Below are 16,329 nucleotides of genomic sequence, written 5' to 3'. Positions count from 1 at the left end.
TTACAAAACTAAAGAAAGTTTCTAAATGATAGACCCACCGATCATCTTATTTTGACTAAAACATAAAAAACAATATTACATGAAGCTCAAAAAAACATTGTTTGCGCTCAAATGAATGCGAAAAAAGTGTGCGCAAGCATTAACTATTGAATTACTATTCATTTATTTATTTTTTACTCATACTGGTACTATCTGTCCTTGTATTGTTTTTCTGTTTTGTCTTGTTGTTATATTTAGGATGTAATAGCCTACATAGAGAATACCAAATTAAATTCCTAGTATTGTATACATGGCGAAATAAAGTTGAATTGAATTGATGTCCCTGCCAAAGCTGATATCAAACTTGCGTCCCTGAAATTGTTGTATAGTGGGTTAAGCTAGGGGAGTTTCTACAGCTGAGTAGTGCATTGTGTGCAGCAAGCTTGGAAGAAAAAAAAGTGATATGAATAGAGGGCTGTGCCCCAGAAGAGTTTTATATCTAACAACTCCCATTCCCTAAGGAAATAAAAAATCAGTTGAAGATAAAACAGTCCCACCAATATATAGTTCAACCATTGACTGCTCCTTAGTTCAACAATGACCAAGTTAAAGTATAATATGACGCTTATTAAAAACCAGAAACTCAAAAACTTCCTTGATAATTAGTCATCTATGACCAGTTTCTGTTTGGAGTGGGGCTGTCGTAGTGGAACAGACTTTTTCAATTGTTTCTGTTTATTCAAGGTCATCCAAAAGCCATTTATTGGTGTTTATCAGATCAGCACATGACTTCTTAGTTTTAAGGGGTGTTAAAGTTTTATTGTTTACGCATTGTTTGTTTTAAACAAGAAAGGCTATTGTTTAGTTTTGTGTCTGACATACAAATGACCTAGTTGGCTTTTGGGAACACTGAAAACATAAACCAATAGTCTCAAATGTGGACTCAATCGATGCAAAGATCTTGATTAAGCTCCACAGAAAGAATTCAAGTCATCATCAATCTTTGTTATCTTTAATATCCCAAGGAATTCCAGACAGTTGCTTAGATATCAGTATGTTCTGTAGTGTTTTCTTTTGCACTATTGTTCCGTAGCCTTCAAGCTATAAACCGACGGTTGATCTTGAGTCAGTCTATTTGTCAAATTTGTTTGCTATGGTGAACATAAGATAACATAATTGTACCCAATTTAAGTCAAGCTACCTTGCACACCTGAAACAAATACTACAGCTTGCATGGCAGCATTTATCTACAAGCTTGATACACATCCTCCTGACATTGTGGTTGCTTGACTACAGAAATCAGGTTCAGGTTGGAACACTTGACTGAAGTACGTATTTTTATTTTACTTTGTCTTCTCTACCAAATTCACCCAATTTATTCTAAAATGGGCCAGGACAGCTGCTCATCGACAAACATCAGGCAAACGTAACAATGTTCTGGGAGGTTTGTGCAATCAGTCTGATCCATCATCTTTATAGTCCATAGCACAGATTCTTATGATAGAAAACAGAGGTATATTACTAAACTTCTAAATGGAGAGCTGCTTACATAAGACAACTGTCCCTATGAAATTGCTGTATATTGGTCCATATGTAGAGTCATTTACTTTATAGTTTAGTTACATTTACAATACATTTAGTCATTTAGCAGACGCTCTTATCCAGAGCGACTTAGTTAGTACAGGTACATTCCCCCCGAGGCAAGTCGGGTGAAGTGCCTTGCCAAAGGACACAACGTCTTTGGCGTGGCCGGGAATCGAACCAGCAACCTTCTGATTACTAGCCCGATTCCCTAACTGCTCAGTAATCTAAGTTAAGGCTGATGACAACAAAGAGGCCACAAAGACCACAGACGCCAGTCTAGCATTTTAGGTTGTGTCGAGAGTTAACAGTTAATCTCATCCCACCATTAACTGCATATCATTTACCTCATCCATCCCACCTCAACCATCCGGGACCAGGACAAAAGGCTGTGGAATCTCTGTTTTACATGTGTGAGATAATGGTCTGTTGCAGCTTAAGGGAAACATTGTTATATCTGGATGAATATATAATTACTACCTGTCCTGTGTGCCTCACAGTCGCAGCCTGAAAACCCTCATGTCCCAGGTGATACTGGACGTCCACATGGCCCACTTGCAGATACATGCTTGAGTTCACCAGATTTCTAAGGTAAATTCCACCATAAGTAGTGAATATCATTTCACAGCCTTCCAGTTCCACAAGTACAGCTGGCACCTGGCAGTAGGATAGTGTTGAGGGAAGGAAAAAACAGCTGGTCTCAGGTGACTAGGTATTTTGTTGTGTTCAGGTACAAACATCAAAGAGTAGGTGAAGTATGGACTTACATTATGTTTTTTTTCTGGTCGATCATTTGCTATTAGATTTAATGGTTCAATGGGCAATGATTTCTCCTGTAATGTAGGCGTACAATATATCATTTAGAGGACAGCAATAGAGATAGCCTATCTTATTGAGAAACCATGTAATATGCTTACTATTTGCCTAGGTGTGTACGCCTTTGTTTTTAATATATCAAATTGGCCATGCAGAAGCCTTCATGTAATATTATTTATGGGTCTACATGTTATTCTGTTAAAAACAAACTAAATAGGTTTTGTCCGTGCCAAATTTACTACTCGTCCTTTTCAATATTGAACCAGATGCACGGTGGCAACACAAAAAAACAAATGAGTTAACCGCGGCGTTTCAAAAATAGCGGTAGTCCAGGAACTCATCTTATCTGTGCGTTATATGGCTGGCCCAGAACACGACAGCGATCACTGAGTATGTCCCGCCCCATGTGAGGAGGGACTAAGCATTTAATGCTCTGAGACGTCTAAATGGCCACAGATAGACCCACCTGTGGCAGACGCGGATAGTCATAAGTAGACACTCCAAGACCGTTATAACGCAACAAACCGTTCGTCGGACTTCTGCTTCATACCGTTTTATCGGACGCCAAACAAGTCGTTCCGTTAAAATGTTACTACATTATCAACAACCGACCATCCTTCTCATCTTATTTGTGGGCATAGGTAAGAAAATATTGTAATTTTTCTTTAAAATAATAGCCTATCTCATGTTTTGAAAATAGCCGACAGCTTTTCAAATCAACAGGTTGCCACATGGTTTTCATCCTAATATTTGTTTTCGCAAAAAAAACTTTTCCGATAAGAATTGAGTTAACAATGATTCCACTATTTCAAGATAACTGGTATAAGAACAGTTCCTATTCATCGGGGTTTTTTAGGGGGTTCCCCATAATGTACCTCCAAATAGCAGTCAGGACTGCTTGGTGAGTCACTGGTGGACTGACTGTACAGCATGATTCAAGGAGGGCAAATGCAGGGCCAAGGCACAAGCAAATGCATGCATTGTAGCAGTTTAGCTTCCAGCAGTGGGCTGAAGGTTACTGTGGAATCTTCATGCGTAGAAACAAATTGAACCAAACTGTAGCCATATCTGTGGGCCTTAGTGGTTTGTGTAAGGCTGTTGTGAGGATCTTTATGTCCCTTGACTCTCTCGTGGCCCAGAGAGAGGGGGGAAAAGCTGAGAAGTTAAAGTGTTCAAGGACTGAGAGGAACTGCTGTCATGTGTACAAGCCTTGCCAGGTCCCCTTTGTCCCGTGGGCTGTTTTTATGGCGCAGTCTCTTGTCATGGGTTTTGACAAGTCTTTTACGTCGAGCGAGAGAGGCTGAAGAAGGCTCCAACGCGGGGCATGACTGAGTGTGTCTGAGGTTGCGGTTAAGAGGTGCAGATGAAAGGAAGTCCTGAGGGTCGGGTCCTTTTCCAGCGAGCCTGGCGTCACACACTCCAGATCCCAAAGCAGGAGAGAGCTCTCCTCGAGAGACAAATGTTCAGCTCGTACGCCCCTGACTGCTTCCCCTCTCTTTTCAAGGCATTCTCAAGACCTACGTGTCAGCACTTTGCGATCAGTCATTTTTATCCCACACTCACATTAAATACAGGACAGCAAAGCAGCTAAGGTCTGTACTGAAACGGAAGATTATCGGGGTGTTCGGTGGTGAGAACACACACCCACCCTATGGTAATCAGCCCTCTTTCTAAAGTGTGATTAAACTCAGGCTTCAGAGACTGAGGGTGTATGATTAGTTCAGAGGGTGGAGTGTATGAGGGTCTCTGTGTGTGCAGATGAATCCCAGGCACGGACAAGTTAATCTGATCAGTGGACAGTAGTAAATCTCCAGTACTGTAAAGCACCTGATTGCATCATTGTTCGTCAGCTAGCGGGTGACTGGCTTCCCTGTGTTGTACTCTCTGTGTCATGTCGCTAATTATTGCAGTCTCGTGGAGTCTGCAGGCTGTCTCTGCCCAACACTGGCTCCTGTTCACCTCCCCCACTCTCCAGCTGACATCACTTCCTTTTTCATGTCCACTTTTGCCTTCTACCTTCTATGCTACCCTTTGCTTATCACCACTTTACCCCCCCCTCTCTCTCTGTCTCTTTCTCTCCCTCTCTCTCTCCCTCTCTCTCTCTCTCTCTCTCTCTCTCTCTCTCTCTCTCTCTCTCTCTCTCTCTCTCTCTCTCTCTCCCTCTCTACCTCTCTGTCTCTCCCTCTCTACCTCTCTCTCCCTCTCTCCCTCTCTCCCTCTCTCTCTCTCTCTCTCTCTCTCTCTCTCTCTCTCTCTCTCTCTCTCTCTCTCTCTCTCTCTCTCTCTCTCTCTCTCTCCCTCTTTCTCCCCCTGTTGTATCCTGTTGGATTAGGGCTTCTCTCTGGGGCTGTAAATCTCCCCCAGTAATTGGAAAGCATGTGCTGGCGGAGCTTTAATAGGATATGATATGTGCGGGTGCCCAGAGAGCCAATGGTGCTCCAAGAAACCATCTGTTAGCTGAGGCCTCTCTGGCCTGGAGGAGCTCTCTGTGTTCACACCAACACACGCCCCTGCCCAGGACTTATTGTGACAACCGTCGACGGTTCAGCAGGAAAATGGGAAAAAGGAAAAACGGTCTGAGAGCGAGGAACAGCAAAACACAAGCTGAGCCCTACGGCTGATGCAGAGCCACGCCCTGTGCTCTGTGTGTCCTGTTGGGAGAGACATTCTGAGAAGGCTGGGGAGAAACCACCTCTAGCTGGGTTACTTCCTCCTCCTGTCAGTGTTGTGTGTTTCTGTGTGTGTGTCTGTGTGTGTGTGTGTGTGTCAGGCATCAGGGCCTGGCAGGCCAGGCACAGGAAGAGCTGGAGATGTGGAGCAGATGCGCATCATGCAGATGCAGACTGCAGAGTGTCTGTCAGGACAGAACCAGTCCCAGCAGGAAGGGGGAGGGGCCTTTACAGTCAACTATGGGCATCAGTCACTTGCAAATGTTCCTCTTTTTGAGTGTTGCTATATTTATAGAACAGACAATGGCCGGGTTTCCCAGATTCGCTAAGAAGCTCTTAACGCTAAGAGCTTCTTAGGAGCGTTCTAAGAGCGTTCTAGAGTGTTCTTAGAACGCTTCTAAGAAGCTCTTAGCATTAAGAGCTTCTTAACAAATCTGGGAAACCCGGCCAATATCTCACTGTTTGTGATCATTAGAGAGGAAAAAAACGAACTTAATGCAATATAACAGTTCTCTTACAAATACATTGAGTATGCTCAATAGCTATGAACCATCTTACAGTATCAAACATGTTGGCTGTCGATGTTCCGATAATGAGACTCCTTGTCAAGGTAGGACCACTCCCTTTCTTCTCCAAAACATTTCCGCTAAACAAGCTTATGTGAGACAAACTTAAAACATGTGCACATAATGGAATCTGAACTGGCCTTCTCCAACCACCCTTATCGATTATACAGCCAGTCTCAGTGAGTTGAAACAGCAAAGATAGGAAAATGTATTTTCAGAGAGAGAAGAAGAATGGGAGGGAGGAAGGGAGGCAGGGAGGGAGCAGGGGAAAAGAGAGATTGTGGTGAAAATGAAAGCTCCTACTCATTTCCATGATACGGTCACCCTTGGTGACATGGTGTCAGCGGCATTGCTTTGATGTAGCGGCTGTGGTGAGAGAGCTAACTCTGGCTCTCCAGGCTGGAGGAAGCTGACCTGCGTACCCATTTGTGTGGCAAGAATGAAGCGAGTTCATTTTTCCACTTTCTAGGAGCGCAACAAGGACCCGACACAGTATGTGAGAAATGCTGACTCTCATTAGCTTGCTATGGGACCTCGACCTTGAATGTTTTCAGCCGTAACCCTAATTCAGATTTACAGCAAATCCTTTTTTTCTCTCTTGAATTTAAGCTTGTTACTGAATTCCTTAGTGATCAGTGGTGGTGTGTTATTTGTAAACAGCCCCTAGTATGTGAATACTGACATGGCTGTGCTGCGAGGTAGCCATGACGACACTAATGAGGTTCTGTCCTGTGGCCTTAGGCTCTTCCTGGCTCCGAGGGTCAGGACCTCATAACCTTCTGGGTGCATTCCTTAATCAGGTCCCTCTTTCTCACAGTGCTGCTGGATGCGATAAAAACTATTTCAGGAACGCGCTTCCCTAATCCCTACCCCATAAGCTGGAGATGTTTCCGTGGCAACTCCAAGTGACTGTGGGTGTCTGAAGCATTCTGGAACTTTCACAATGCCTCCTGGGCATTTTACCCATCCTCCTTGAGGACAGGAAGCTCTTGCTGGGAGAGCTGAGCGCTTTGTGGACAGGAAGGTAGAAGGTGGAGGGCTGGGGTGAAGGGGAAGACAAGAGGCAAGGTGACTTTGTATTGGACAGCCTGTTGGCCTGTGTGCAGGTGCTTAGCAGGAGGCTTGTTGTGTCACATGAAAAGAAAGACTGTGAAGGGTGCCATTGTGATGACAGAAGAGCGTCATTGCCAGACTGTCTTGCTCCTTTCCCTCTTTTTGATTAATTATTTCTCTTTCTCCCCCTCTCTCTCTCGCTCTTTCTCTATTATCTCTCTCTCTTCCTCTCTCTCTCCCTCTTTCTCTATTATCTCTCTTTTCCTCTCTCTCTCCCTCAGTAATATTTTGAAGGAACAGAGCTTTGGCAGCTGGTAACGGATGTCTCTCTTGGCAACAGACTTAGTCTCTCAATCTTGCAAACCTCTCTTCTCCTTTCTTCCTGTGTAGGTAGTAGAGGGGGAGAGGGAGAAGGAGAGAGAGAGGGGAAAATATAGGTTCATTTGATTTGGATACAGTGGGTAGGTTCACTTCAGGAGAACATTGACAAGAATCTGTCTCAGTTCGGGTGGGCTTGTTGTTGGCCATGTCTGACCTAGTCATCTCTTAGCTGTATGGGAATATGGAACTTTTAAAGTTACACTTCCTCCCTTTGTTTTGCTGGTTTTACAGTGTTTGTTATAACCTGGTCCCTCGCACATAGTGAGGTGTACGCAGAAGTATTGTATAATCGAAGAGAACTACTGCCTTTCTCATCAACATGACAAAAAAAAAAAACAGGAAGAGGAACATATGTGCTTTTGTGGGTCGGTGTCTGGGCGTGCGATGTTCTGCCTACTGGAACATTCTCAGCCACTAGAGTTCCATCTTATGAAGCAGGGCATTGAAAGTTCCTCAAACAATCTTGTTGACTTTTGGTTTCATTAAAAAAGTTATTTGCACTGGGCCAACAAAGAAACTGCAATCTCATATTTGTTTTCAATAGGCCTAATTATTGTACAGAGGGACCTGATCGTTGGATACGTCTGCGCAGACTGGACTCTGTCCCCTCCTCCCCAACTCCTCCCCATCTCCTTTTCCAGCTCTCCACACTTCCTTCTGAAACCCTCCCATCCCCTTTTGAAGCCCTCTCCATTGCTCTCTCTCTGTTGTCATAGGATGCCTGGCAACGGTGGTGTTTAGAGAGCAGTGATGGGGTTGTCGTTTGTTTACTGATGGTGATGGTTATGATGTTCATTGGTACTTTTGCATGAGAAACACTGGGCATTGTCTTTATTCAGAATAAATTCAAACGTAACAACAGAGTACAGCATCAATCATCCATCTCAGTTTTTTTTTTGTAAGCTTTGTTAGTTTAAATCTCAATCTCTGTTAATCTCCAAAATCCTTTAGTCTATTGCTCTTAATTCTTAATCCAAATGATCCACTAACAGATTGATATATCTGTGTTTACAACAAGGTTCTAACACTGATGCTCCTTTGCAGTCTGAGCCCTCCTTCACCAACCTGAACCCATGTCCTCATTCTAACCCCTATGTATCACCATTGCAAACAATACAAATTCCATTCACCTTCAACATTATCTTCAACATAAAAGTCAGTTTTCATTGTTTTCACTGTTTATTTGATTTATTTGTTTATTTATTTAGAAGGATCCCCATTAGCTCTACTCTAAGACAGAGCTGCTTTTAGTGGGGTCCACATATAAAACATACATACAGATATCAAACATTTAAATAAACATTACAATACCAATATATATAATTTAAAACATATATTACATGAAGTATCAAAAGTTCAAATTCAAAAAAATAATGATCATACAATTTTACATGACAAATATCAGAAATTAACATAGTGGTTATGCAATTTTACCTTTGTCATGATATAAAACACTGATATATTTAATTCCATAGAAGCGAAAACTGCAAACCATGTAAAGAGAGAGCTACACATTTATGTACAGTACATCACCATCTGGTGTCACAAGTATGCTGTACCCAAGTGTTTCATGATTTGCTTTTTGAACATACATTTACTTGTCACGTTTATCATTTCTGTTGGTAGTAGGTTCCATGACTTCATGGCCCTGTATCCCACAGTGCGTTTAAGAAAACTGGTGTTAGCTCTGGGGAGTGAAAACCTACCTTCTATTGCTCGTCTAGTGGCATAGTTAGGTGAGGCTAAATTTGTATTAAGTTGCCTATACTGATCTGCAGCTGTTTTAGACTGCTGGTTTTTATCATATCGTCTTTTATTTACTTTGGCATATAATCTGTGTGTGGTTAAACAGTGTGTGTGATTAGGGTGTGTGTGTGTGTGTGCATGCTCAACTGTCTCTGATACAAATGAACAATGTTCCAGCCTTTGTCAGGTGTGTCCTTTCCTGTGGCGTGTCATCCAACGCCGTTTTGGTTACCATGCGATAAGACCATTAGGTCACATCCGGTGATGTGTACACTCTGTCACATTGTATTCCTGGAAAATAATGTAATCATTGATAGAAAACGACGTTAGTGTGCATGTTGTCCTCCTTGGTGGTTTTTCGTCTGTCTGAGGCTGGCGTGAGTGAGGCCACTGAATACACAAGAAGAACATGGGGAGGGTGAACTAAGATACAATGGGGACAGACATCACAAAAACCCATAAGACTGACAAGTGTTGCAACAAGAGTCTGTACTGAACTTGGCCATGGATCATGAGTCATGGCGGACCTATTTAGGGACTTGAGGCGTCTTTTTCAGAGCAGATATCTTAAGACGTTGCTGCTCATTCTGTTGAGTTTTAGTCAGTCCTGTGTCCCTTTCGTGACACTTTGTAACTTTTGTGCAAATTGTTTTGCATTGCAAAACAGCAACTCATCTGAACTCATCTGATCAAATTATTCACTGCTCTCCAGTACTAAGAGTTGGAAAATTGGTGGGTAGGTTTATGACATGTTTGAGTGTCATATCAACAAGTTGATTCAATGGGTGGGGACAAACCAAAGGTGAAGGGGCTATCGCAGCTCTTAAACATACTTCTGTGTTCTGTCATGTTGTTCTAGGGGTGGATTCTACCAGTCTGGCTCCCTCTACAGATACCCCCAACAGCCTTCCCACCACAGAACCATCCTCTCTCACCTCTCACACTCCATGGACGCCAACCCAATCTGACCATACCGGATCGGACGGGTCCACCTCCACCAACCCAGCCTCAGCCCCAAACACAGTTGACCCCAACACAGCCACGTCGGGCACCAGCACAGAGCTAACCTCCACCACCTCTCTGAACCCCTCATCTGGCATCACCCACCATGGGGACACCTCCACCACCATGACAGACCCCTCTGTGTCCCCAAGCACAAAGCCAAGCCCTGCTGGAACCACAACTCAATCAGTTATATTTAGTACAACAAAGGAAGGCCCAGCGGTGACCATGACCACCACTGTGATGGACGCCACGGAAACCGGAGCTACCTCCCCATTCAGCACGGGGGACGGCACGACAGAGATGACTTCCTCGAGTCAGACCCTGACTTCCCCTGTCACTCATTCTCCCGTTACCGTGGAAACAGACAGCCCCCCCGCCTCGACTTCAGTAACGATTGAGCCTTCGACAGCCTCATCTGCAACGCCCACCACCGAAACCCCCCCGACCATCTCCGTACCCACAGCCCAAACTCCCCAGCCAGACGCGTCCACCTCTGTCACTGGAACGGATCCCACTCCAGCTGATGTTACCACACGCACATCAGGAAGTACACAGGCTGGCCCCAGCAGCACCACAGTCTCTTCCAGCACCTCCAGTGGGCCAGACTCAGATATCCCAGTCACAACAACTGTCATGACAACAAGAACACAGACTGCTCACACAGAAACAGCCACTTCAGACACAGTGACCACGGACGGAACTGTCACCTCAGGAACAACGACCAGAGACACCACGGAAAACAGCCAGACCACAGTGACCAGAGAGACTGGAGGAACTCCTGCCACAGGCATCACTAACTCCACAGCCTTCCCACCCACCTCCGCCACCACAAGAGTGTCTGAGACCAGCATCTCAACTGGAACATCTAGCAGCACAGACACAGCTGGATCTCCACAGACAGGCCCCACCTCCACCACCACCACAGGACTGTCTGAGACCAGCATCTCAACTGGAACATCTAGCAGCACAGACACAGCTGGATCTCCACAGACAGGCCCCACCTCCACCACCACCACAGGACTGTCTGAGACCAGCATCTCAACTGGAACATCTAGCAGCACAGACACAGCTGGATCTCCACAGACAGGCCCCACCTCCACCGCCACCACAGGAGTGTCTGAGACCAGCATCTCAACTGGAACATCTAGCAGCACAGACACAGCTGGATCTCCACAGACAGGCCCCACCTCCACCGCCACCACAGGAGTGTCTGAGACCAGCATCTCAACTGGAACATCTAGCAGCACAGACACGGCTGGATCTCCACAGACAGGCCCCACCTCCACCACCACCACAGGAGTGTCTGAGACCAGCATCTCAACTGGAACATCTAGCAGCACAGACACAGCTGGATCTCCACAGACAGGCCCCACCTCCACCACCACCACAGGAGTGTCTGAGACCAGCATCTCAACTGGAACATCTAGCAGCACAGACACAGCTGGATCTCCACAGACAGGCCCCACCTCCACCGCCACAGGAGTGTCTGAGACCAGCATCTCAACTGGAACATCTAGTAGCACAGACACAGCTGGATCTCCACAGACAGGTCCCACCTCCACCACCACCACAGGAGTGTCTGAGACCAGCAACACCACCACTAGCCCCTCAGCCAGCCCCAGTCTGACACCAACCACAGGAGGTAGGCTTAAGGATTTCTGCTTCTATTAAAAAAAGCTCATATCAAGTGAACAGCTTATACATACAGTATGCATCTTAGGTGTATTTCTACAATGTTAAGATGAATTATGTAGTTTTTTTTGGTCTAGTCACTAGCAAAACTACCGCAAGCACAGCCCTTGTTTCTTCCTCTACACCAACCAATGAAACCGCCACCACACCGGCTCCAGGCCAGACAACAGGGTCTGGCATGACCACACCTACGGCTCCACCTGGCACTAGCCCGCCTCCAAGCAGCACTACCATACCTCCACCCACCCTTCCAGGTACCATCTACTGCTAAACTGCACACACGTTGTGTAAAACCACAGCTTCGATGTGAGATAAATACGTTTATAGACCAGACCGCATTTCTTGACTGATCCTTGATTTCCTTCTGAACCTTTTATTTGCACTATAAGTATGTCCCTTTTGATAAAAGGGTCTGTTAAATGGAGCAAAGTTAAAAACGTAATGACTGTTTTCCTTTCCTCAGAGGTTTGCCCCGCCAAGCCGTGTCCATCTCTAAGTATCTGTCTCAACGGTACCTGCCAGTGTCTGTCTGGATACTATAACAACTCACTGGGTCACTGCATTGAAGGTAGCCAAGCCTTACCCTAACCCTGACTCTGTCACTAATGAGCATGAAGAAGATGGTGAGGATTGTGATGATGATGATGACACTCATCTCTTTGCCATTTTAGCCCAAGTCTTCCCCGGAAACCTTCATCTTGTGTCCTTGACCTTCAGCAAAGAGATGAGCAACAGATCCTCTATGGTATTTCAAAAGACAGCAGACAACATCTCACAAGTGGTAGGTTTGAGTCACGTTGCACGCGATGGTAACCAGTATAGATCTCCTCTCAGCCCAGTCTCTGACTTCCTCCACTATGTTCCATCTCTAGATGAACAAAGCACTGAAGGATCAGCCTGGCTTCATTCGGACGGATGTAGTGCGGCTAGAGTAAGTGCTGTTTCACAGAGACAAAGTGAAAGTGTCATTAGCCCGTACGTCGTCTTGACCACGACGACATTTTGCCGTTTCTTCTCTTGCTGTCGGGGCTCCTGTAACGGCCCCTCTGTCCCCCCCCCCCCCCCCCCCCCCCCCCAGACCAGGCAGCGTGCGAGCGACGGTGTTCAACGTGTTCCAGCCAGGCTCCGGTGCCAGCCAGGGTTCCACAGACACGGCCATTCAGAAGGCCATCACTGAGAGTGCAAGTTCCCCCGACGACCTGTTGAGAGGAGCTACATTTCGCGGTGTGTGTATTTCTGCTTACCTCCCATAAATCAAACACAGCTGATAGCTGATAGATAGTCTTGTCACTGACATGGCTACTCGTGACTACGAGGATTCTGACCGGGTGTGCCTCTGTCTCTGCTGTTGTTTGTCAGGCACCAGCCTGTGTGACCAGGGCTCTTTGACCAGCTGTGACGTCCTCACCGCAAGTTGTATTGATGAAAAGGGCACGGCCAGGTGCACGTGTAAATCTGGCTACGTCTCCAACCACCCCTACGGTAATCTCAGCTGCAGAGGTGAGTACCAGCGAGAGTGTATGTTTGGTGTTTGACGCTACAGTAAATGATCGTAGCATCGACACCACCCACCACAAGGACTTTCATGTTAAGCAAGCTAGAAAGGGAAGAGTTACCAAAAGCAGTTCTTGGCTGGTGTTCTGTCAAAGCTGAACAAAATGGCAAACTTGCAAACTAGAGAATGTCTTTGTGTTCAAAGGCTTGGATTTGCGTACTTGAGAGATAGAGAGACAGAGAGAATGCTTAGGGAGAGACACAGAGAAGGTCAAGTGCTATTGACGTTTCTCCAACCAGCCCCCTACACCCGACGCCTGACCCAACGTTTATCTATGGGTTCTTTTCCTGGAATCCAAAAGAGAACTTGTGATCTCAATCAGAAAAGTTTTCAATAGAACCATCGTACGATAATTAGTTTTGATTCCCTTGCTCCCCATGTTTGGCTGTTTATTGCGGGGGCACTTAAAATTTGGTCAGATTTCATTTTGTGAGCAGTCAAATCTGTCTTTACTCATAAGGTTATAAGGATGCCTCTTAAAAGCCAATGTCGGACGCTCTGTCATGTTTAGTTTGCTTTAAAACAAACAACCTTGTCCTTCCTCTCAAAGCTTGTCCCAGTGGCCAGAGAGCAGAGAGAGACATATGTCAGCCGTGAGTATTCCCATCTATTGTTTTCCTCAGACTGGGACTGCCTCTGTTATAACTTTAACCATGCATGGATAACGACTGGTGCCCCCTTGTGTTTTCAATAACTAAATGCATGACAAGGACCACTGGAGTGTTCTCCGTTAAAGATTTTTTATTTATTTATTTATCTAGATGTTCATTTGGCTACTCTGGATTCAACTGCGATGATTGTAAGTGATGCTGTCTTGACGACATCTTTGTGAGGTTCGTGTAGTGCACAGTGTGTATTTCAGAGAGCTCAGGTGTAAAGGTGTGTGTGTGTGTGTGTGTGTGTGTGTGTGTGTGTGTGTGTGTGTGTGTGTGTGTGTGTGTGTGTAGCGTCTCTGTTGGCGGTGGTGGTCATTTCCTGTGTACTGGGAGGAGTACTGCTCATCATAGTGCTGGCCCTCCTCATATACTACTGCAGGTGAGAATACAATAACCCTCTGCTCTCCTGTTTATCATCCATCTTTTCTTCCTCTCACACCCACTCTATCTCCTTGACTGTATTTCCAATCTGTGTCTGTGTGTGTGTGTGTGTCTGTCTGTGTGTGTGTCTGTGTGTGTGTTTTAGGAGGAGATGCTCCACAGAGAAGCCTGAGTTCAGCAGTTCCAGCAGTCCCTACACTGTGGAAGATGTCCACGGGCCCTGGCCCAGCCAAGGCCTTACCATCCCCCGCGCCACCACCAACTGGGACCCCGCCTCCATGGAGATGACGGAGGGGGGTAGCACCCACGCCCTGATGGAGAAGAAGCCCCAGACCAACGGAGGGGTGAGTCCCAGGGGCGGCTTGGTCTGTCTGTCGCTCTGGACTGCTTACTAACACAACAAGCTTCTTGTCCTCTCCTTTCTTCTAAAACGTTAAAGTAGTCTTTCCTTTAGTTGTGTGGTGAGCACAAGCCTAATCCCTGCATTGCCTGACTCCTAGTGTGTTGGTTTAGGAGTTTCACATCAAGCTTAGAAGACAAAAGAAGGTAAATATAATGCTGTACCCACTGCTGCCGAAAGTGCTCTATCTTTCACTTGATGATGGGAGGACTACTACACTACACTAAGCATGGCCGCTGCTGTCAGTATTGCCAGTACTGCCATGGCAATACTACTTTTGAAACAAGTATTGCCTGGCAATACTACTTTTGAAACAAGTATTGCCTGACAATACAACTTTTTTGCAGACATTATGAGGTTTATTTAATTTAGAAGACTTAAGTAAACTGTAATGACAACCACATTTGATGTAGTGAGGAATCTGAAGCGATACGAAAACATTGGACTTTTCAATAGGCTACAGGTTGCGCCTTGCGCTGGCGAAAAAGGTTGGCAATACTACTTATACGCTGGTGATGGCACCTGTGCATCCAAGTTGTACTTCTACGACTAAGGCTGCCAGTGCTTTACTTCAAAGATCGCTTTGAAGAGCAGTGAGCTTTCATTGGGTGATGTCAACAGTCAGTGATTGACGGCTTTTGCAACAAACAGAAAAAGTTTGGGAATTGTTTTAGTGTTGTTGCTGCATGCTGGTTTGGAATTGTTCGGTGCTTGTGTGCCTTTTCTGTGTGTGTGTGTGTGTGTCCATATATCTTTCGACTGGTTATCACAGATCAATTTCCCATTGCAGACGGGGTCCTATGATGTCACCACAGACAGCATGAATACGTTCAAAGGCGAGAATCCATCACGCTACTCCTACTTGGTCCAGGGCCATGAGAACCCGTACTTCATACCAGGAGACGAGAGGAGAAACAGCTGAGTAGCTGGAAGAAGGAAGAGAGGGATGAGGGGAAAATGTCATATAGAAGTATAAAGACTCACAAACCACTTCACAAACGCAACGGTTTTCTTTTGTTTTTTTTCTGAGCGTGGAAAGATGACAGTCCTGTTGTCATTCTCAGGGTACCACCTCAATCAACAAACACCACCTAAAAGAAAGTTATGCTAAGAATTATTGGTTTTCTTTTGAGATGCAACAACTTCATTCTATAATCTAAAGGGAAGAAATAAGGTTTAGAGATATTCAAATTATTGTATTTACGTGTCTGTTGGAAGAGCTGCTAGGGTGTTTTTGATCATAACCAGTAGATGTCGCTGTTGCTCCAAATTATTGAACATCTAGTAATTTAATACAGTAAACACATCATTTTGTGTCCGCATTTTCGCAATGTCATAGTATTGAAAAGTTATTCATCTCTGGCTAATTGCACTAAATTGTGTGCTGCGTTTACCACATGTTTTTCTTGGGGAAAATCAAAACTGTTTTTGAGTGTGAACGAATTCTCTTTTCTATGGTTCTTCGAGTTCTTAGTACAGAGATTTTAGATGGTTTAAGGGCTGGATCCTTAGCCTAGGCGGGGAGGGGTGTGCCCAGGGGGTGTTTGTCTGTGCACAGACACTGTGGATATGCTGAAGCACCTGTGTTGAAGCTGCTGCATTTGCAAATGTGCCTGTTTCTGTGGTCCTTAATGAATAGGAAACATTATGCAAAGCACCTGACAAAGCTTGTTTGGATGTGCCAATTATGTGTGTATATTTTCGCTACTCTATTCCTGTGACATGTTGTTCACACATCTGTGTCTCTGCAACTCTGCACTATTTTCTAAAAGTGTAAACTTTTGTAAACAAGTATCTATCAGCAGTGAATGAGGGTGATGAAAGGAATAAAGGCTATCACTGTTATGAA

At 45.1% G+C, this 16,329-nt stretch overlaps 1 protein-coding gene across 4 annotated transcripts; it reads left to right on the top strand.

The window, feature by feature from the left end:
• Positions 1 to 2,831: 2,831 nt before the first annotated feature.
• On the top strand, positions 2,832 to 16,329 carry LOC124479461 (mucin-5AC-like). Of its 4 annotated transcripts, none has more exons than XM_047038210.1 (14): positions 2,832 to 3,017; positions 9,651 to 11,438; positions 11,566 to 11,742; positions 11,952 to 12,056; positions 12,160 to 12,269; positions 12,361 to 12,419; positions 12,567 to 12,712; positions 12,848 to 12,988; positions 13,594 to 13,636; positions 13,805 to 13,842; positions 13,991 to 14,078; positions 14,226 to 14,424; positions 14,594 to 14,626; positions 15,271 to 16,329. In XM_047038210.1, the coding sequence occupies exons 1-14, from the start codon at positions 2,963 to 2,965 to the stop codon at positions 15,400 to 15,402; spliced, it is 3,114 nt and encodes a 1,037-aa protein (XP_046894166.1). In that variant the 5' UTR covers positions 2,832 to 2,962; the 3' UTR covers positions 15,403 to 16,329. The 4 variants fall into 4 exon arrangements, with proteins under 4 accessions (XP_046894166.1, XP_046894164.1, XP_046894167.1 ...); XM_047038208.1 differs by lacking the exon at positions 2,832 to 3,017 and adding an exon at positions 5,507 to 5,655; XM_047038211.1 differs by lacking the exon at positions 2,832 to 3,017 and adding an exon at positions 5,507 to 5,655 and having other exon boundaries at positions 14,581 to 14,626; positions 15,271 to 15,355.

The sequence above is a fragment of the Hypomesus transpacificus genome, chromosome 17 (assembly GCF_021917145.1).
Source record: "Hypomesus transpacificus isolate Combined female chromosome 17, fHypTra1, whole genome shotgun sequence".
Taxonomy (NCBI): domain Eukaryota; kingdom Metazoa; phylum Chordata; class Actinopteri; order Osmeriformes; family Osmeridae; genus Hypomesus; species Hypomesus transpacificus.
Note: the sequence above shows the minus strand (reverse complement) of the source record. Positions and strands in the feature narration are given on the sequence as shown.

Coding starts and splice junctions, on each gene's coding strand:
- LOC124479461 (XM_047038208.1), top strand. CDS start 5,541: ATGCAATATAACAGTTCTCTTACAAATACATTGAGTATGCTCAATAGC. Junction 12,270..12,360: donor CAGACAACATCTCACAAGTG/GTAGGTTTGAGT, acceptor TTCCATCTCTAG/ATGAACAAAGCACTGAAGGA. Junction 14,079..14,225: donor CTCCTCATATACTACTGCAG/GTGAGAATACAA, acceptor TGTGTGTTTTAG/GAGGAGATGCTCCACAGAGA.